We start from the raw sequence: 22,358 nt of genomic DNA on the forward strand, positions 1-22,358 counted from the left end.
GACTAGTGGACGAACCCATAAGTGTTCTTCCCAGGATTACACACTGTGAGTGGCTTTTCTCTGCCTTTTGTCTTCAGTTCACATAGAAAATTAACCTTCCCTAGCTCTCTCTAGTGCAGTATAGAAATGTTCACTCCTGAGAGGTGAAAGAACCTTTTGAAGTGTTAACTCATTTCTGTGTGCTTACAATGACTTCTCTTTTTTGTTTTACCTACTCCAGTACTCTTGCCTGGAAACTCCTGTGGACGGAGGAGCCTGGTAGGCTGCAGTCCATGGGGTCGCTAAGAGTCAGACACGACTGAGCGACTTCGCTTTGACTTTTCACTTTCATGCATTGGAGAAGGAAATGGCAACCCACTCCAGTGTTCTTGCCTGGAGAATCCCAGGAATGGCGGAGCCTGGTGGGCTGCCATCTATGGGGTCGCACAGAGTCGGACACGACTGAAGCGACTTAGCAGCAGCAGCAGCTGTGATACATGGGGGAGCTTTATGGAGAACTAAACTGTTTTTTGTGCTGAGTTGTGTCTGACTCTTTGCAACCCAATGGACTGTAGCCTGCTAGGTTCCTCTGTCCATGGAATTTTCCAGGCAAGAATACTGGAGTGGGTTACCATTCCAGGATCTTCCCCACCCAAGGATCAAACCCACGTCCCTCGTGTCTCCTGCATTAGTAGGTTGATTCTTTACCACTGTGCCACCTGGGAAGCTGTTTAAAGGATAATAATGCTAAATAATAGCACAAACTGTGTTCACTCAGTGAGAACATTTTTTCGACATTTAAAAAATGTTGTAATTTTTATTTATTTGGCTGTGCTGGTTCTCATTTGTGGCATGCAGCATCTTTGTTGTGGCATGCTGCAGCATGTAAGCTCGTAGCTGTGGCATGTGGGATCTAGTTTCCTGACCAAATATTGAACCTGTGCCCCCTGCAGTGGGAGCCCAGAATCTTAACCACTGGACCACCAGGGAAGCCCCTACATGTGACATATTTTGATCCCTATCTTTAATACTAGCTTTTTATCCAAAGTTCCAATACGAATTTCTTAGCCAGATAATAACAGTTTTTATTTTATTGAGATGTAGTTGATTTACAGCATTATATGTTTAAGATGTACAGCATAGTGAGTCACAATTTTTAAAGATTATACTGTTTATAGTTATTATAAAATATTGGCTGTATTTCCCATCTATACAATATATCCTTGTAGCTTGTTTATTTTGTACATAGGAGTCGTACCTATAGTCACAGTTCAGTTCAGTTGCTCAGTAGTGTCTGACTCTTTGTGACCCCATGAATCGCAGCACCCCAGGCCTCCCTGTCCATCACCAACTCCCAGAGTTCACTTAGACTCACATCCATCCAGTCAGTGATGCCGTCCAGCCATCTCATCCTCTGTCATCCCCTTCTCCTGCCCCCAATCCCTCCCAGCATCAGAGTATTTTCCAATGAGTCAACTCTTCACATGAGGTGGCCAAAGTACTGGAGTTTCAGCTTTAGCATCATTCCTTCCAAAGAAATCCCAGGGCTGATCTCCTTCAGAATGGACTGGTTGGATCTCCTTGCAGTCCAAGGGACTCTCAAGAGTCTCCTCCAACACCACAGTTCAAAAGCATCAAATCTTCGGTGCTCAGCCTTCTTCACAGTGCAACTCTCACATCCATACATGACCACAGGAAAAACCATAGCCTTGACTAGACGAACCTTTGTTGGCAAAGTAATGTCTCTGCTTTTGAATATGCTATCTAGGTTGGTCATAACTTTCCTTCCAAGGAGTAAGCATCTTTTAATTTCATGGCTGCAGTCACCATCTGTAGTGATTTTGGAGCCCAGAAAAATAAAGTCTGACACTGTTTCCACTGTTTCCCCATCTATTTCCCATGAAGTGATGGGACCAGATGCCATGATCTTCGTTTTCTGAATGTTGAGCTTTAAGCCAACTTTTTCACTCTCCTCTTTCACTTTCATCAAGAGGCTTTTGAGTTCCTCTTCACTTTCTGCCATAATAATTACTTAAAGAAAATTACTTAAAGAAGTAATTACATAATTACTTAATTACATAAAATTACTTAAAGAAGGTAAATACCTTCTTTCCATTTTGGCAACTACAAAGGAAACAGTTCTACCCACTCCCGTGCTGTCAGAGTTCAGTTTAACAGAGAAGAACAAAATGAGTCTGAAGAACTACACTCAGCAGTACTGGTTGTGGGCCTATTAGGACATAAAGTCTGTGTTCGCTGTGTTGTGATCTCATTGTGCCTCTAAACTCTGCCCACAGGCGTCTGTAGCAGGCTATGTTTGTTTGAGACGACTCCATCAGGGATCGCCTGCTGCCACTAAGAGTCTGCTGGTGCTGGAGCTGGCCGTCTGCCTTCTTGCCATGTCTAACGAAGTAGAAACGAGTGCAACTAATGGTCAGCCTGACCAACAGGCTGCACCAAAGGCACCATCCAAGAAGGAAAAGAAGAAAGGTATGAAGGAATCTTCTTGAGCCCTATGAGGGGAGCTAGTGGTGGTTACCAGTGAAGAAGGATGACGTTCAAGGGAAAGTAAGATTTGGCCCTTGCCTTGATTCAATCTCAGCCAAGTCTCAAGTTCTCCTAAATATGAAAGTAAGACTATGGCGGAGGAGATTGGTTCAATTCCTCTATGATAAGATGAATATATATATGAGCCCAGTAATTGCCTCAACTTGGATCCTGCTGGGAAACTTTCATAGATATTATTCAGTTGGGAAGTGCACCTGTGAAGTATTACATGGTTATCTTTCAGTAACCTATGTATGATTTTGCTTTACTGAAGTAGCTGTTTTATAAAAATCAAGATCTTTATTTTATAAGACCCTCTTCTTTTGTCACAAAAGGACCACTAGAAAGTGTCAGCATCCTTAATCATTCATAGTTTGAGAATATGCCATGATTTCTTTGCCTTTCACATCCATGCTCTAGAAATGGTAATAAGAAGAGAAGCAAAAGAAGTTATATTGATGAAATAATCATCTCGATGGTTTTCAAGGGATTTTACCCACAGTTCTGTTCTGCTTTATTGACAGTTCAAAAATGTTAGTAAATTGTGCAGTGGCTTATTTTCCTTTTATTAGAAAAAATATTATCCTCCTTATATTCTTTTTTAAAAATATTTTTACAACTATGATGAAGAATATCCCAGAATATCCCCCAATCCTATCTCACATATTCCCATAAGTTTCCCATAATTCAGCCCATTCTGCATCATTAAGAGTTTATTTTCTCTCGACCCCAATGCCATACACAGTTTTACAAAGTGTGATTTTTTTTAACTCAGAGGAAATAAGGATAATAGTAAAATGTTGCATTGATCAATTGTAGTATAATCAAGATTTATGTAACTCAGATTTTTAGATTCTACAGCATTTTTGGTCATACCTGGGGCTGATATTTCAGCACATGTATGAACTTGATCCTCTAACTTTTTCTTTTCTCAGGCACTGAAAAGACAGATGAATATCTTTTGGCAAGATTCAAAGGTGATGGTGTGAAATACAAGGCCAAGCTAATTGGCATTGATGATGTGCCAGATGCAAGAGGGGATAAAATGAGCCAAGATTCTATGATGAAACTAAAGGTAACAGAGGAAAGCATAATTTGTTGCTATGTTAAGCAGATGTCCAACAGAGGGAGTGATATTAGAAATTTGTATTTATTTATGGCTTTCCTGGTAGCTCAGTGATAAAGAACCTGCTTGCCAATGCAGAAGACTGGGGTTTGATCCCTGGATTGGGAAGATTCCCTGGAGGAGGGCGTGGCAACCCACTGCATTATTCTTGCCTAGAGAATCCCCATGGACAGAGGAGCCTGGTGGGCTACAGTCCATGGGGTAGCAAAGAGCTGGACACGACTAAAGCAACTTAGCGTGCAGTCATGTACAGAAGGACCCGAGATGCCTTTTCCTTTGAGCAGACCAAATTTCAGAGCCTGGAGGTATACGGGTAAAATTCAGGACTCTTCTTTGAAACTAATGCTATTTAGTGTTAGTCCTTTAGGTTTTTTTAAATTTTTAAATTCTAATACTGCCACACTATGTACCTCATTAAGGAAGTAATACTCATTAAATAAGACAAGGCCTAGAAGAAACATCTTTGAAGACATTTGAAGATCTTCTGGTTCAATCTTCTTGTCTTTGCCAGTGACTCTTCAGTGGCCAAGGGAATTAGAAGGACTTGCCCAAGTTCACATAGCTAACTAGTGATCTCCTGGCTCGCTGTCTTCCATTTAATCCTGCTGTCTCTTACAAAGGATGCTTAATCCTTTCATAGATGGTAAACCAAGCTGAAAACAAAGCTGATTGTCTTTTAAAATTTTAGAATCAGAGGCATCATAAGGTGCTTTTAACTAGAATTTTTCTTGTTCTTTCAATCTCATCAGGGAATGGCGGCAGCTGCTCGGTCTCAGGGACAACACAAGCAGAGGATCTGGGTCAATATTTCTCTTTCTGGAATAAAAATCATTGATGAGAAAACTGGGGTAAGAATTCACTTTTGCTGGCATCTTTCTGACCATCTGAGTCTGACAAATAATTTGTGGCATAAATTTCAGCTGCCATTTTCCCTTTTCAAAATTCTGTAGGAAAAAAAAAAAAAGTACGTATTGCTGCACTTTTCCAGGAGTAACAGGCAAAAAACAGACAGGATGGGAGGTGAGGAGTCATGATACTTTACTTTGAAATTTATTTCCTGTAACAGATGTGAACCTCAAGTCAATAAGTCTAACCTCAACACTGGTATACCATAGATACCAGTATCAGTCAGGTATTTTTGTGGACTAAGAGATTAATCCTTACCCCTTGTTTGTGATTCTGTCATAGATCTGTGTATGGGTCTATTTTAATATATTGGTCATGGGTGAACTTGGTGAACAAAACATCTTCCTTTCTTTTTCCCTCTCCCCTTCCTTCTCACCCCATGGGTGTAACCTTGCTCATTTTCTGTGGTTACTGTTATTCTATCACATGAATAGTCTGTTAATTTCAGTTTGTTTGAGTTTTATTAAAAACTATCATACTTCAAGTGTTCTGGGATTTTTTTTTTCTTCCCTCTACTCTATATAACATCAGATTCATCTATTTAAAACGGGTTTTCATTGCTACACAATAGTTTATTGTATCAGGATACTGTGCGGAGATCTCCCATTGCTATTCAACCCTTCCTAGAGATTCTCATTATTTAATATGCAAAAATCCATTGGTCAGACTTAGGGCCCTGGAATCCTGGTACAGCTTAGCCACCCTGCTACCTTTATGCACTGCTGTCTCTACTGTCCCTGATCTTTTGACTCTTGTTTTCATAAGCCTGCCAGAGAATAGTGACAGGTTTCCCTCACAAGCATTCTCTTATTCCCAAACCTCCTAATATGCCCAATACAAACTTTCAGTGGCCTTAGTTACTGAGAAACAAAAGCGAAGACACATTCTGGGCACCTAAAAATATCACTCAAGAGTTGAGGCCTACTGTCTACTTGAAAGGATCAAGAGAAAGGAGAGTAGGGAACTGAGGGGAAGGCACTACTAAATCAATAAGCCTCCTTCGTATGACACTCCTGGATGATGACATGAACATCTAAGTGAGGTTAGTAAGTACTTGGTGACAGAATTTGGTGACTTCCAGAATGTCCCAGGGGTAATTGCCCCAATAATACTTATGGTGGTTCTCTGACCTGTCTGAGCCATTGTCAAAGGATCCTTGTGAACATTCCTCTAGCTTAGATATGCCGTTCACTTAAGTCTGAGTTGGTAAAGTCAGAAGCAGAAGCTATTAAGAGGTGGCAAGAATACACAGAAGAACTATACAAAAAAGATCTTCATGACCCAGATAACCATGATGGTGTGATCACTCACCTAGAGCCAGACATGCTGGAATGCAAAGTCAAGTGGGATTTAGGAAGCATCACTGTGAACAAAGCTAGTGGAGGTTATGGAATTCCAGTTGAGCTATTTCAAATCCTGAAAGATGATGCTGTGAAAGTGCTGCACTCAATATGCCAGCAAATTTGGAAAACTCAGCAGTGGCCACGGGACTGGAGAAGGTCAGTTTTCATTCCAATCTCAAAGAAAGCCAATGCCAAAGAATGCTCAAACTAGTGCACAACTGCACTCATCTCACATGCTAGCAAAATAATGCTCAAAATTCTCCAAGCTAGGCTTCAACAGTACATGAACTGTGAACTTCCTGATGTTCAAGCTGGATTTAGAAAAGGCAGAGGAACCAGAGATCAAATTGCCAACATCCACTGGATCATTGAAAAAGCAAGAGAGTTCCAGAAAAACATCTATTTGTGCTTTATTAACTATGCCAAAGCCTCTGACTGTGTGGATCACAACAAACTGTGGAAAATTCTGAAAGAGATGGGAATACCAGACCACCTGACCTGCCTCCTGAGAAATCTGTATTCAGGTCAAGAAGCAACAGTTAGAACTGGATATGGACCAACAGACTGGTTCCAAATCAGGAAAGGAGTACATCAAGGCTGTATATTGTCACCCTGCTTTTTTAACTTCTATGCAGAGTACATCATGAGAAACGCTGGGCTGGATGAAGAACAAGCTGGAATCAAGATTGCCGGGAGAAATATCAATAACCTCAGATAAGCAAATGACACCACCCTTATGGCAGAAAGTGAATTACTAAAGAGCTTCTTGATGAACGTGAAAGAGAAGAGTGAAAAAGTTGGCTTAAAACTTAATATTCAGAAAACTAAGATCATGGCATCTGGCCCCATCACTTCACGGCAAATAGATGAGGAAACAGTGGAAACAGTGTCAGACTTTATTTTGGGGGGCTCCAAAATCACTGCAGATGGTGACTGCAGCCATAAAATTAAAAGACGCTTGCTCCTTGGAAGGAAAGTTATGACCAACCTAGACAGCATATTAAAAAGCAGAGACATTACTTTGACAACAAAGGTCTGTCTAGTCAAAGCTATGGTTTTTCCAGTAGTCATGTATGGATGTGAGAGTTGGCCTATAAAGAAAGCTGAGCACCAAAGAATTGATGCTTTTGAACTGTGGTGTTGGAGAAGACTCTTGAGAGTCCCTTGAACTGCAAGGAGATCAAACCAGTCCATCCTAAAGGAAATCAGTCCTGAATACTCATTGGAAAGACTAATGCTGAAGCTGAAACTCCAATACTTTGGCCCCCTGATGGGAAGAACTGACTCATTGGAAAAGACCCTGATGCTGGGAAAGATTGAAGGTGGGAGGAAAAGGGGAGGACAGAGGATAAGATTGTTGGATGGCATCACTGACTCAATGGACATGAGTTTGAGTAGCCTCTGGCAGTTGGTGATGGACAGGGAAGCCTTGCGTGCTGCAGTCCATGGGATCGCAAAGAGTCGGACACAGCTGAGCGACTGAATTGAACTGAACTTGGAAAGTAGACCTACTTGGAATGCTTTAGAGGTTATATGCCCCATCTTTGCTTTAGAAAATCTTGGTCTTCTAATCCTCAGTTCTTCCTTGCGATTTGGTATCATGTCTTTGGGACAGAGAGACTCAAGTATAGAAGTATAAGAAGGATCATTCTTTCTATTTCTGTTTTCTACTCTTTGTTGTTAGTTTCCTTTTTTTGTTTGGTTGTTATTTGTTTGTTTCCCATTTTGAACCCTTCCTAGCAAGGATAAATATGGCCTTCAACCAGGAGGGAAAAATATTGAGATGTTTTAGCCTTTTCATATATGTCTAGGTATCTGATACTTAGTTATGCTTGCTTGAAAATAGATTGTAGTTTTCTCAATACATCATTTTTGATGTTCCTTTTTAAGGTTATAGAACATGAACATCCAGTAAATAAGATTTCTTTCATTGCCCGCGATGTGACAGACAACCGAGCATTTGGCTATGTGTGTGGAGGAGAAGGCCAACACCAGTTTTTTGCCATAAAAACAGGGCAACAAGTAAGTTCTGATCCTCAAGATATGCCTGGAGGGGGACTTAAGCAAAAGGGTGTCTGTATCTCAACTAGAGAACTTGCTGGAAACAGATATAGGAGGAACTAACAATGCTTCAGAGGATGGCTCTCTTTAATTGGTCTAAGGGATCTTCTTTAAATGTCATTGATAACCATGTAATGTGTGGCACAAGGGCTGTCAGAATAGAATTTGTCATAAAGTCATTGCTGATTTTAGAACAATAGTGAATTATTCCCAGAAAGTTTGAAGGCACTTGGAAGATTATATTAATACTTCTTGTGTTATCTGTATACTTTATGTTTCTGGGGATAGGGGTGAGAGTGGTGGAGATCTCCCACAGACCAGAGGAGGGTAGGAAGGAGCTTTAAGAGAAAGGAAAAAACTAATACTAATCAGAAGTGATGGGGAACAAAGGGAAGAAAATAGATTAAAATGCTGATAAAGATGCTTTGTCTCGCTTCAGGCTGAGCCGTTAGTCATTGATCTGAAAGACCTTTTCCAAGTTATCTATAATACAAAGAAAAAGGAAGAAGAAAAGAAAAAGGCAAGTACTGTCCATACAGGCCTTATTAAACTTAATACAATATTCAAGACTGTGTCTAACATTATGTGAACATATGTCCTCTCTGGAAAGTTGGCTTCTATGTGTCTCTTCAACGTGTAGAACGTAAGGAAATGTATTTCTCTTCTTTCCAAAGGGCAATGGATGGGTGTTATAGTTAGGCCCTTCTAATTTCCAGTCCCTGACTCTTGTCTTTTATCCTTATAAGTTTCACATTGATTCCAAGGACTGTACATGAGTACCAAGTCTAACAGCTCTATTTAAATCCAGTATTGATATGAGGAGCGGTGGGGAATGTAGGGTAGAAATCAAATGCAAGACTCTCTTATGCCTTATGCCTGTGAACCCATAGGTATATTTATTCTCCTTTTGAACTCCCTTTGGGCTTCCCTGATAGCTCAGTTGATAAAGAATCCACCTGCAGTGCAGGAGACCCATGTTCGATTCCTGAGTCTGGAAGATCTGCTGGAGAAGGGATAGGGTACTCACTGCAGTATTCTTGGGCTTCCTTTTTGGCTCAGCTGGTAAAGAATCCGCCTGCAATGCGGGAGACCTGGGTTCGATCCTTGGGATGGGAAGATCCCCTGGAGAAAGGACAGACCACCCACTCGAGTGTTCTGATCTGGAGAATTCCATGGACTGTATAGTCCACGGGGTCGCAAAGAGTCGGACAGGTCTAAACAACTGTCCCTTTCACTTTGAACTCACTTTACCGATAATTTATTAAGATCATTGAATTTGTGTCTCTCTTTTTAGATGGAAGAAGCCAACAAAACAGTAGAGGTAAAAGAGCATCTTTTGTTCTTGTGAATTGCGTGTGTCGTATATATAAGCCCTGTTTGCCATCTACCCAAGCAGACTTCCCTCCTGGCTTATTACTGTGTGTTCATGACCCCTCATCTTAGAAGATGTACAGTTGAATGATTAGTGCCAAAATCTTAACTGCTAATAAGTTAATACACTAGGAAATTAAATTGCATAGAGAAAACTCGCCAACTGACTCTTTAATATTTGCCATCTTTTCAGAATGGGAGTGATGCCCTAATGAATCTTGATGACCCACCTTGCAAACTGAAATTGGTATGTATGTGAAGTTTTATGATTCTTACTTACCTGAACACAGGTTTTACTTCCTAAAGATGTTGCTAATACTGAATATGTATGGAATCTGTATGAAGACCCAATTGTGACAACTCTTTAACCATCAGTATAACATTTATGTCAGTATACAAAGTAATCTTTTTAGTAAAAACTTCTGAATCTAATCCAAATACTTTTTTAAAAGTATACATCAGGTGGATTTGTCTGGGGACCTGTCTACACTACCTGACCTAACTAACCTAATATCAAATCTATATTGGATAAGTGAAAATCCAATTGTGACAACTATTTTCCTAAACTTTAGCTTAGGAAACAATTACAACAATATACAAAATAATCATTTTTAATAGACACATCTGAATCTAATCAAAATACTTTTTTAAGGGTGTTGACCAGATGGATTTGTTTGGGGACATGTCTACACCTCCTGACCTAAGTAGTCCAACAGTAAGTGTCTGTTTTTAAATTTGCAATGTAATAGAAATGGCATCTATAACTCAAATTGGCAATTCACCAGAAATCTTGAGGGTTTCATTGAAACTTGGAAGGTGACTATTGATTTTTCTGCATAAAGTGTAAATGGCTACTAGAACAAATTTGCATCTTAAGTCACCATAGGAGCCTATCAGCACTACAACAGATACATTAATATTGCTTAGAAGTTAAATCTGAGCAATAGGTCAGGCAATGTAGTCCATCTTGGTATTACTTAGGATCAGAAGGAGGAGCTGAATATTAATCCTTGATGTAAGCCAACTTGAAGGAAATATGTTTGTTAGATGACTGATTGTATAGACTCCTGGCCTCTTCTTGTTTTCTAATTCTTTTGTTGTAACTTGGCAGCATAAGCGTGGTATAAAGTGAGACCAAACAGTTAAGAGGCTCAGTTATGTTTAACCAAAGCTTGTCTTTGTTTAAAAAAATGCTCATTCTTTACAGGATATTATAGTATATCGAATCTTCTTATTATTGATCTGTAACAACTCTGAGAATGGAGTGATATTTTCCTTTAAAAACAAGGAAATGGTGATTAAAAAACCTCTCATCTACCCAAGCAGAGGTTCAGTTTCAATGCTTAAGCCTAAGTCTCAGACCTTCCAAAACAGGCTTCAAGTGAAATTACTTGTAATTTTGAATGCTTCTTAAAACTTTTTTATTTATTTAACAATTTCTTGAGTATCAGCTGTTTGCAGGGCACAGAAATGAGATTCATAATTCAGTGACATCATGGAGTTTAATGTCTATCAGGGAGATCAATGTTAAAATAATCACAAAGCCTAATAGTTGATGTTACTTACAAGGATTTTATTTAGTTTAGAGGTTCAGATAATGCCTCTGAGTAAGTGAGTTTCTGGACTTGAACATAAATTATGAGAAAGCACCTAGACATAACTCAAGAAAAAAGGTGTCGGTCTAGAATGATGGGAAGAATGTTTATCTGGGAACCTCCTGTAGAACTGTCAAGCAAACCTCTGGGATCAAAAAGGTCATAGGAACTAGAGCAACAGCAGATTGAGAAGTGGTGAATGTCTTGCTTGGTGGATTACTGTAGAGAATGGCATGCTTATGAAACTTCACACAAATACCTAGGCCCAGTGAGATGGGAAGGAGCAGGGGCTGCAGATATTCATCTCTACCCCCACCTTTATGAGAATCAAAATGCATAACATAGCATTTTAGCAACCCTAAAAAATCTGCAGTGGAGAAGCTCATTTAATATTCTTTCAAGTAGGAAGTCCTGACTCATTTGTCTGTGAAACCTTTCATTCTTTGTAATGTTTGTTACTATTGTAAAGATAAACTTTTTGAAATACCAGATTAGATAATCCTGAAAGGTCCACCCTTGCTCTGAGGGTGTTTGGTTGCTAGGCAACTTTGCCCCTCCATGAGAAGCTCCCTTCCCAAAGTAAATTGACACCTGAAAAACCTTCTTTCCAACAACATTCAAACAACTAGTATACTGGAAGAGGTCAAAACACTCAATGTATGTAAAATTCCAATGAGATGAGATAGCCAGGGAAGCACTGAATGTTTAATGAGCTTCTGTAGACTTCTATAAAATTCTAAAAAATGAAATGAAGAAAAACAAGAGTAATCTTAAGTCTCATTTATATTAGACTTTGTGCTTTCTGGGAATTTTTGGCTTGTAGAAATAAAATGCAAGTTTTAGTTAAACTAACAGTAAATTTAAATGATAAATAACATGAAAGTGATGATATCTGTAAAAGAATGTTAATGGTGCTAATTATGTGCTCATTAGACTTTGCCAGTGTGTTTCTACATATGACTCCATATTCATAAGTCATGAAATAGATTTATTTCTACTCGATAAAACCAACCTGTTTAAAAATTTTGAAATCTCACAGCAGTTACTCTGAAAGAGATGAAGAGAGGCAGAAATCTAAATTACCTAGACTTTATGAGCAGTTTCTTAACCCATCTGTGCCTCCCTCCAACATTTATAAGAATAGTTTTTTTGCATTTCAAGTAAAACTCATGCTGCAAACTAAGTGACATGCCTTACAACATAGTTTTTATCACAAAATCGCTTGAACAATATTTTTCCGTGCTGTATCTCAAAAGAAGAAGGAAAGAAAAAGGGAAAAAAAGAACAAACAAAACGACCTTTAACTTTAAAAACGTCACCATTTGAAAGCCTGGTTATTAAGAAAAAAGGCATAAGATGTGGTTCCCCCATCAAATCTGATACGGGGGTGGGATCAGGGCACAAAACACAGTGTCATGTATATATAAGATGCAATGGATGGGCACGAGTGAAGCTGAAGTAGAGGGATCAGTGGGGAAAAGCTTTGTAGAGAATCTGAACTTGAGTTAGGTCTTTGAAGTATGTAGGAGAGTAGAAAGTAGTAGTTAGGCTAAAAGCAAGTGACCCATGTGGGTCATTTTGAAAGTCTGGTTAATGAAGTTTATTTTGATATAGGGGAGCAGCAAGAAGTCCGCAAAGGCTTTAAGCAGGGAGTCCCAGGGTTTGGTAGGCAAGATGAATTACCTGAAGAAAAGCTAGTCTACTGAACTCAATATTTAAAACCTGGTCTGTGTAGACACCTTCTTGGTTGCCTGCTTGCCCTTTCTCAGGAGCCTCTTAAGAGCGGGGACTATATTTCATGTTCATGTCACCAGTTCTTGTCTCTCAGGTGCCCACATGACAGCCCAGTGGATGAAGTGTTTACAGCTTACAGTCCAGTGCAGAAGTAAATAAATGCTGACGGAGGAGGTAGATGAGGAGTCTTACATTTTTCAGTTGTAGTCTATGAAGTGGGTTTTTAATTTTGAATTAACAACAAACGCAACCTGAGGAGAGCCTTATACATTTTACTTATAGGGTGACTATTCAGAAGTCTAACATTGTGGCTCCTGTTTCGTGTCCTCAGAACTTCTTCTGAAGTATTTGAAGGAGAACTCTACCAGCTGTGAACACCCAACTGTTCTAATCCAGAGGTGGCTCATAATAAATGAATAAATATTGAAATCACAAGCTTTTGTAATACATTTTGTCCTACCTTTTGATTGTTAAAGATCCCTACATTGAGATCTTCCAATCAATTTCTTTGATTTTTTTTAAGGTTTTTTTTGTGTGTGTTTTTTTTTTTTTTTAATCACAAGCTGTCTCTTCTGACAAGTTCTTCTGGTTATCAGGAGAAAATATGGCTTTTTACAAATTGTATCTTTATCCCTAACAGTAAAGGAAGCCAAAAGATAAATACCAATTAGACCTAAAATTTTAAAAAATTTATTCTTTTCTCTTAAAGCTAAGAAAGCCTATTCAATCTCCCTTTTTATTTGCTGGTTTGAGAATTTTATATTCCCTTGAGGATGTCTTGATCATTGTCCCAATGACCAAAATATTTAATAATCTGCCCAGGCTAATGATAGAAAATTAGCTTCCATTTCAGTTGGGCAATTTTTATTGTTTATTTTCTTCTATGGCTAGCATAGTTAAGTATTTAAGTGATCAGTCAATCAGAAGGAAGGTCTATCAGTATGACAGCTGTATCCTAGGGTGACTCTTAATTAGTTGTGTCATTGACCTGAATAAAGACATGTCAGATTTATCAAATTTGCTGCTTTTATGTTGAGAAGAATATCTTATCTGACAATTGAGAACTCAAATAATTAACGTATCTGAAAAATGATAGAGAAGGAATAGAATTTGGTGTCTTTCAAATTAACTCTTAAACCCATGTCTCCACCTTATACATAAATTAAAGATGACTTTAAAATTGGTTGAATTTATCCATTGAGTAGATGAGATTACTTAATGGTATTATTGACAGAAATGGACATGAGTTTGAACAAACTCCAAGAGATAGTGAAGGACAAGGAAGCCTGGTGGCTGCAGTCCACGGGGTCCCTAAGAGTCGGACGCGACTTAGCGACTGAACAAAAAGAGATGAGATTACTGTCACAACACAAGCATTGCTAAGCTGTATTATGACAAAAGATATAATTATTAGATTACATCAGTATTTTGAGTATCATGTTCTGAGAAGGATGTAGACAAAAAGTTATGTCCAAAAAAGAGACTCAGATGATGAGAATGAGAGATCCAACTTGGCAGCACCTTCAAAAAGATTCTCAAGTATTTAAAGAGGCCTACCTAGCAGGCTGTGATGGGAGGGGACAACCTTTTTTGACCCCCTCCCAGAAGAAAACCCAATTATAGGGAAATATATTAAACTTTATCACAGCCAAAACTATCAAATATGAATATGTTAGCCAGTGGATTCACTTATTGAGAAAGGTGATGGTAGGTGACTGTAGGGGTATAATAGGAGTGTACAACAGTTTTGAAGTGGGTTTAGGTGTCTAAGGTCATTTCCTTCAAGTTCAATTATACTTAGTCACTTGGAATGATTTACAATCAGTTCCCTTTAAGACTTTCAAAGGCATAAATTGAAACAATGATTATGAGCTCAGTCAGTCTGAAAGGGTGAGGGGAGACGTGTAAAACAAACCCAAGTTTTCACTGAATGAAGGGTGAATGAAGTGGAAACCTAATTAAAAGGGCCTGAGAGGTGCAAGGAGGACCTATTCTATAAACTCAGGGACGTGATGGGAGGAGGTAAGGGTCAACCAGTAAGACTGAAATATAATGGAAATTTTTGTAATCCTGGTCATCAATATGTAGCTTTCTCATTTGAAGTCACAACATGGACTAACCCTTTCTTTTTTTTTTTCTTTCCAAATGTGATAGGAAAGCAAAGATATCCTGTTAGTGGATCTAAACTCTGAAATCGACACCAATCAGAATTCTTTACAAGAAAATCTGTTCTTAACAAATGGCATCACCTCCTGCTCTCTTCCTCGACCAAAGCCTCAGGCATCTTTCTTGCCTGAAAATGCCTTTTCTGCCAATCTCAACTTCTTTCCCACCCCTAATCCTGATCCTTTCCGTGATGATCCTTTTGCACAGCCAGACCAATCGACACCCTCTTCGTCTGATTCTCTCAAATCTCCAGATCAGAAGAAAGAGAATTTGAGTAGCTCGTCTACCCCTCTGAGTAATGGGCCCCTGAATGGGGATATTGATTACTTTGGTCAGCAATTTGACCAGATCTCTAACCGGACTGGCAAACAGGAAGCTCAGGCAGGCCCATGGCCATTATCAAGTACTCAAACCCAGCCAGCAGTGAGAACTCACAATGAGGTATCTGAAAGAGAACAGAACGGCTTCCATATCAAATCCTCCCCGAACCCTTTTGTGGGAAGCCCTCCCAAAGGACTGCCTGTCCCGAATGGCGTAAAGCAGGACTTGGAAAGCTCTGTCCAGTCCTCACCACATGACTCCATAGCCATTATCCCACCTCCACAAAGTACCAAACCCGGAAGAGGCAGAAGGACTGCTAAGGTGAATTGTCTTCTCCACATAGCCATTGGCAGAATGCATGTGCGGTACCAAAGGGTGGTGTGATGCAAGCTCTCTTTCCTGCTGCTCTTGTAGTTTCCTGTGTGGCTGTAAAATAGAAGGTGGGATAAGGCACATCGTTCTCCAGGAACACTTTCCTCTAATCGACACCCTTTTTAAGCTTCTCACTCGGCCGTGTTTGTCACCCTCTGCTTTCCGTTTGCATGTCTTGTCACGTATTATTAACTAAACACAAGTTTTTCCATTTTTAATGCTGCTATGCTTCTGTACCTCTGGTAAGTTTGATCGTCATGTTATGGGAGGGGAGGACAAGGGTTCCTGTGATTCCTTTTGTACCCTCCCCATACTAACCCACACCCCTACACACACCCCCCCTTATATTGCATTCCTGTCCAGGTGGTGGTATAAAATTCTTGTCTGTCTCCTCTGACTAATGCCAGAATAATCCAATGTCTTAAAAGAAACATATATTTACTATTACCACTTCATTCAAAAGCAATTTAAAATGTGGTTTATGTAAGTTTCATTTAAAAAATCTCATTGGAATATGCAAGCTGGCTCAATGATTAAACTACTGTATCATCTTTATGCAGAATGATTTAAATCCAGAATGACCGAAATATTTAAGCTACTCACTTATAGTTGTCCTTTCACTGCCAGCTTCCAGCTTTTAGCTGATAAGGAGGTCAGACAGATACAAATGTGTGAACAAGCAAATTAGATTTCACTTTGAGTTTCCTCCATTATATCAGTCACCAAGATCCAATATTCTGTCCATTGCCCAGATCTGTGTCTTTTTTGTTTTGTTTTGTCTTTTGGGGTTTTTTTGTAGTAATTTATCAACAATAGGATAAATTTCTTTTTGTGTACCCAAAGTCTAGTTGGGTACAGACTAGGAAACCGAATAGAGCTTTATTTCACTGTTCCTGAGTAACTCCTCCATATCCCTCTCTGTCCCATCAGTCTCCAGCAAAAGACTTACTTGCAGCAGACATCTTTGCTCCTCCCATCTCAGAACCTCCAGGACAATCTCCAGGACAACCTGCAACCCTACAGACCAACCCTCTGGATCTCTTCAAAACAAGTGCTCCTGCCCCACTGGGGCCCCTCCCGGGTCTAGGTAGGTGTTTAGAGATGGAGTTAGGTTTGGCTCTGTTACTTTCATCAGATGGTAATTCATAGGAGGAAGCACTTCATATCCCTAGGAGTACCTGGGGCATATAATTTGAGCATCCTAGGGAACGTTTCTTCCACTTTTACTTCTTACAATCCACCTCCATTCGGAACTCTTGACTTGTACTGGAATGGGCTCCTTGAGTTAGCATGTGAGAAGAAATCCGTTTCCAAGTGTTGCACCTACCTGAACTAACTAGTCATGGCTTACTGGAGACAGTTGTAAGGGATTCTGAAGCTCAAACCAGTTTCATTGGAGAAATGGGGTTGAGATCGTCTCCATTTGAAAAAGTAATAACATGCATGTCTTCCATGTAATCTTGTCATTATTAAATCAAAGCCCTATTATCCCCTGTTAAACTAATGCCCCTCTTGGAAGGGATACGCACCTCGACGGGGATGTAAGTGAAATCTGAGTCAAGTGTAAGTCACTGAATGAAAGTGCAGGGTTCTGAGCGCAGCTCTGTTCTTCGGCATGTGGTGGGTGTGAGAAAGGCATGTATCCTGATCGGTCTCTGAATTCTTAAGCCTTAGTAGCTCCTTGCTGATATTCTGGTTAGTTGTGTGGCTTAGTAGTGTTAGAAGATAAGTCTACAGTACAGAAACCTGAAGGTGAAAAGAACACAGAAATAATGGAAAGACGGAATTTTATCAGATACCTAAGACATGCTGCTGCTGTCAAAACCAGCAGCATTCAAAACCATGTCATTAGCTCACATGGACCACTGAGCCCCTCTGTGGCAGGACTCTGGGAAAGGCCACGTGGCTGAGAGCTGGTCCTGCTACTTTTTGCCCACCACCTCCGGTTCTTTCCTGCCTCCATGGAACAGTTCTTTAGAAACTCTGACAATGGTTTTTGCTGTCCTACTGGGGATTCTGTTTGTTTTCCTACTTCTTTCCTACTCCTTTCGTACTCCACAAGCCCCAAATAGACTCTGTCTCTTGAGAGAGCTAAGGAGGGCTATAAATGAAGGGGCCTTTCTCCCCTATTTTATAAAAGTTGACCGGGGATCTTGGCTTTCTCTGCCTCCTGCAGAGTCTGTTATCAGGACTCTTTCTTCCTGCTGTTTTCCTGCAAAGGAAAATATTTTGATTCTGTCATATTATATCAGTTCAATCATATCTGGAGTGTGGTGGCAACAGGGAATTGGTTCCCAACTGCTGAGTGGCTGCAAGCCCTGCAGGTGTGAAAGCCAGCTCATTTCAGGTCCCTGCTTGGCATTTACACCATCAGGAAACTCTCCCCAGGCACCTCAGATTTCTTGGGGTCTTTCTGTTTCTGCAGCCCTTTCTTCTACACCCCTAAGGGGAAGCTGGTTGGTGCTTTCCCTGCAGAAGGGTAGAGAGCTTGCCTGCAGTGCCTGTGACGAGATCACATCACAGAGCTTTGTAGTCTGATATCAAGGCCCTGAAAATTTTTCACAGCCAATATTTAACAAATCAGCCTGAAAACACAGCTGGACCCTATAACTATTAATTTATGCAGATGAAGTAAAGCTTTTTCGCTAGGTGCCCTTGTTGAGGCCTTGGAGTATACAACTGCCGAATACTGATGATTCTTCTAAGTTTGAACTTGGGACTCAAACTGAACCCTACAGTATAGCCCCTGTCCACTCGCAGGGATCCTCAGCCAAGCCATGGAAGGTTGTAGGTCTGGCTTCCGCTGGACCAAGCTAGGGGACCGTCTCCTCTGGAGAACAGGGGTGGGGAAAGGGTATTGTAGAAAGCTTTGACTAGCTTCCCTGTATTTTAATATAGCATCAGGAAGTTAATAAAATTAACTTTTTATACCCACACTTTCTTTTTCCTTACTTTCTCCAGCAGGGCCTTAAATATCTTGGAAACACAACATGTGGTAGATGGGAATGAAGCTGGCCTGAGTATACACTAGGAAAGTCTTTGAAAGAAAGAAAGTGAAAGTGTTGGTTGTTTAGTTGTGTCCAACTCTTTGTGAACCCGTGGACTGCAGCTTGCCAGGCTCCTCTGTCCATAGAATTCTTTAGGCAAGAATACTGGAGTGGGTTGCCATTCCCTTCTCCAGGGGTTCTTCCCTACCCATGGATTGAACCCAGACCTTCTGCATTTCAGGCAGATTCTTTATTGTCTGAGCCACCAGGGAAAGTCTTTAATTCCTGGCAAATATCAATATATTTTTCTCCTTTATCACCACTCCCACTAAGACTATCTGTGACCAAAGCTACACATTTTCCTAAGGGAAGGCAAGTCATCCAAGCTGAAAGATGGTACAGTTTTACCCAATTTGTACATCCAACTGGAGTAAATTATTAGTGAGTGACTCTGGCTTCAGTTAATAAAGTTTAAATTATTTTTTTTAAATGATAGCAATAACTTTGTTTAAACTCAACCTACTTCAAGAAACCTGTATTATCGAATCTAAGAGAACTGTTCCCTTGATTGGTTGTAAAAGGAATGCAGGCATACCTCGTTTTATTACACTTCATTTTATTGAACTTTGGAGACAGTGAATTTTTTTTTTTTTTTACAAATTGGTGGTTTATGGCAACCATGAGTGAAGCAAGTGTATCAGCACCATTTTTCCAACAGCATTTGCTCAGTTCTTGTCTCTTTGTCACATTTTGGTAATTTCTGCACTATTCCAAACATTTTATTCTCAAATGGTGATCTGTGATTGATGATCTTTGATGTTACTACTGCCAAGAGATTATGACTTGCTGAAGGCTCAGATGATGGTTAACATTTTTAACAATAAATTATTTTTAAGTTAAGGTATGTACTTTGTTGTTTTAGCCATAACACTATTGCATATTTACTAGACTATGGTATAATACAAGCATAACTTTTATATGCACTGGAAAACCTAAAAGCTTGCTTGACTCACTTTATTGTCATATTCCCTTTTATGACAGTCTGGAAACAAGCTTGAAATATCTCCAGGGTCTGCCTGTGTGCATATTCTTTGGTGTAAATGAAGTCTAATTTCTGTATACATGTAAATAAGTATTTGAGGGACTTCCCTGGCAGTCTAATGGTTAAGACTCTGTGCTCCCAATGCAAAGGCACAGGTTTGATCCCTGCTTGGAGAACTAAGATTCTGCATGCCACACAGTGTGGCCAAGAATAATAAATAAGCATTTTAATTAACATTCCAACAAAAAATATAGTTCTGTTCCTTGATGTCAAGGAGACAGAACAGGAGGGTAGGGACTGGAATCAGTGGTATGCCTGAGTTTTGGTCTCTATCGCAAACTGTGACCTTCCCAATTTTAATAATTGATATTCTTCTACCCAATTTCTTCACCTCAAAAGTAAGCATATTAATTTAATAAAATGAGCCACCACTTAAAGCCACTCACTCTTCATGAGTACACCTTGTGTGTTGATGGTCAGATGGAGGGGGTTTGTGATGACAGAGCTGAATCAATTAACACCAAGCTCCAATCCTAAGAAAATTCGAGATAGAATATCTTGCTCCATCAGCCCCTGAACACCATTTCAAAATATCTCTCCCTCTGGAAACAAAAACATTCCTAACCCAAGTCTGAAGGCCTTTTCCTTCTTTGGTTAGAAAGTGTTCATAACTAAAGAATTGCTCTGCTCCAAAGCCCAAAGCAAGTAGGTTTTTGAGAGCAGAACATCGTTTGTGAAGCAGTATGAGGCTGAATCTAGGTTTTCTCTTTGTGGTGACAGTTTAACTGGATTATTAATACACTTGGGAAGACACAAAAGAGAAAATGTCCTACGTATTAGAACAAGATGTCAGGAATGAGCTTCTCAAGAAGAGGAGGGTGAGCACTGAAGAGACCTAGATTTTACTGATTTAATTAATTACAGATCAACAATGGCAGGGGTCTGGTGACAGAGCCATTTCCCCACAAAGAGCAGATGCCTGGACAGGTGTAGTTACTCACATTGCAAATGTTTTTGTTTCCTGTTTGTTTGGGGTTTTTTTGTTTTGTTTTGTCTTTGTTTTTCCTTCACGTTATCTCCTCTCCCTCCTAACTTCTGGCAGAGTTTAGTGAGTGACACATGGCAGGAAGCACTTTTATTTGAAACAGCTCTCCTAGGACAACCAGCTTTTCCTCCATTTTTGTACGTAAAAGTCTAAAACTATCTTGGCATAAACCAAATGTTACTACCCTTTTATATAGCTGTGTCAACCTTGGCAACATTTAAAAGAAAAGAAACTTTGAAATGGTTTCTTCAGGATGTAAGCATGTTAAAGCCTAATGTATATGCCTAACAGCTAGTCTCCATAAGACTCCAGACCTGAGCCATTTGCCAAATGAAAAGATTACATCAATGACTCGAGTATCCAATGGATTATCTTAATTAACTACTTCATAATAAGCATGGCTTATATATGTCAATGTAGTTACTCAACCTGTAGATTCATACTACTGACAGGCTCTATTCTAGCTGTTTGAATTACATCAATGTATGTATGAAAAGGGCTCATTTTCTTTTATGACTTGGTACTTGTGGACTGTATTACCTATCTAATGAGGAAAGTTTAAAAACATGTGGTAGAAAAACAGGGCTTCAAAGTACAACAAACATTTGAATATGTGCCACAGCTAATTCATCTTTGAAAAGAAAGTGAAAGTGTTGCTCAGTCGAGTCTGATACTTTGCCACCCCATGGACTGTAGCCCACCAAGGCTCTTCTGTCCCTGGAATTCTCCAGGCAAAAATACTGGAGTGGGTAGCCATTCCCTTCTCCAGGGCATCTTCCTGACCCAGGGATTGAACCTGGGTCTCCTGAATTGCAGGCAGGTTCTTTACCATCTGAGCCACCAGGGAAGCCCAGTTCATCTTTAGAGTGATTTAATCTAATAAGAACCATGTCAGCCTCAAGGCTTAATAAAGGTTGGCATGTAGATGCTCTCTATAAATGCTCTCCAGAGAGCTGACTTTCTGGAACTCGAATCCTCTTCAAGCTGGTCTTCTGATTTAAGTCCTCTGTCCCGCTTCCTTCCTTCAGGTGGAGTGCCGGTTCTATCTGCTCAGGCAGCACCATGGAGCCCAGCGCCTTTAGTCTTCAGTCAGTCCCCTTCAATGGTCCCGGGCGCCATGATGGCTGGTCAGCCTTCAGGATTCAGTCAGCCAATCGTCTTTACCACAAGCCCAAGTGTTCCGGGTTGGAACCAGCCTTCCTCTTTCGCAGTCTCAGTTTCCTCTCCACCCCCTGTAGCTTGGGGCACATCAGCATCCATAACACCCAATACATGGTCAGCAAACAGCCCTCTGGGGAATCCTTTTCAGAGCAATGTTTTTCCAGCTCCTGCTGTGTCCACCCCGCCCCCTTCTATGCTCTCCTCTCTCCTGGCCACTCCTCCTCAACCACCTCCCAGAACTGGCCCTCCAAAGGATGTCCCCAGTGATGCCTTCATTGCCTTGGACCCTCTTGGGGATAGAGAAGTCAAGGAAGTGAAAGAAATGTTTAAGGACTTCCAACTGCGGCAGCCACCTACCGTGCCGGCAAGGAAGGGAGAACAGAACTCCTCTGGGACCTCGAGTGCCTTCTCCAATTATTTCAACAGCAAAGTTGGCATTCCTCAGGAGAATGCAGACCATGATGACCTGGACGCTAATCAACTGTTGAGAAAGATCAATGGTAAGCTACCTACTTCTCTGGCAACTGCACCCATGAGGATTTCAGTCGTATGAATCCAGAGAGTCTCTCAGAACCCTCTCCAGACCCTTAATAGCTGTACTC

General features: G+C 40.3%; 1 protein-coding gene across 3 annotated transcripts in view; it reads left to right on the forward strand.

The window, feature by feature from the left end:
• DAB2 (DAB adaptor protein 2) overlaps positions 1–22,358 on the forward strand; it is a 58,930-nt gene that overhangs the window by 32,924 nt on the left and 3,648 nt on the right. For 2 of the 3 annotated variants that reach the window (XM_005889710.2, XM_070357613.1), the window contains 11 exons: positions 2,277–2,469; positions 3,462–3,601; positions 4,402–4,500; positions 7,792–7,923; positions 8,402–8,482; positions 9,257–9,283; positions 9,527–9,580; positions 9,986–10,048; positions 14,817–15,470; positions 16,452–16,608; positions 21,624–22,256. In XM_005889710.2, the coding sequence (XP_005889772.1) occupies positions 2,379–2,469; positions 3,462–3,601; positions 4,402–4,500; positions 7,792–7,923; positions 8,402–8,482; positions 9,257–9,283; positions 9,527–9,580; positions 9,986–10,048; positions 14,817–15,470; positions 16,452–16,608; positions 21,624–22,256 (2,131 nt within the window). In that variant the 5' untranslated portion in view covers positions 2,277–2,378. The remainder of the gene's footprint in view (positions 1–2,276; positions 2,470–3,461; positions 3,602–4,401; positions 4,501–7,791; positions 7,924–8,401; positions 8,483–9,256; positions 9,284–9,526; positions 9,581–9,985; positions 10,049–14,816; positions 15,471–16,451; positions 16,609–21,623; positions 22,257–22,358) is intronic. The other variant, XM_070357614.1, reaches the window with a different exon arrangement.

This window comes from Bos mutus, chromosome 20 (assembly GCF_027580195.1).
Source record: "Bos mutus isolate GX-2022 chromosome 20, NWIPB_WYAK_1.1, whole genome shotgun sequence".
NCBI lineage: Eukaryota > Metazoa > Chordata > Mammalia > Artiodactyla > Bovidae > Bos > Bos mutus.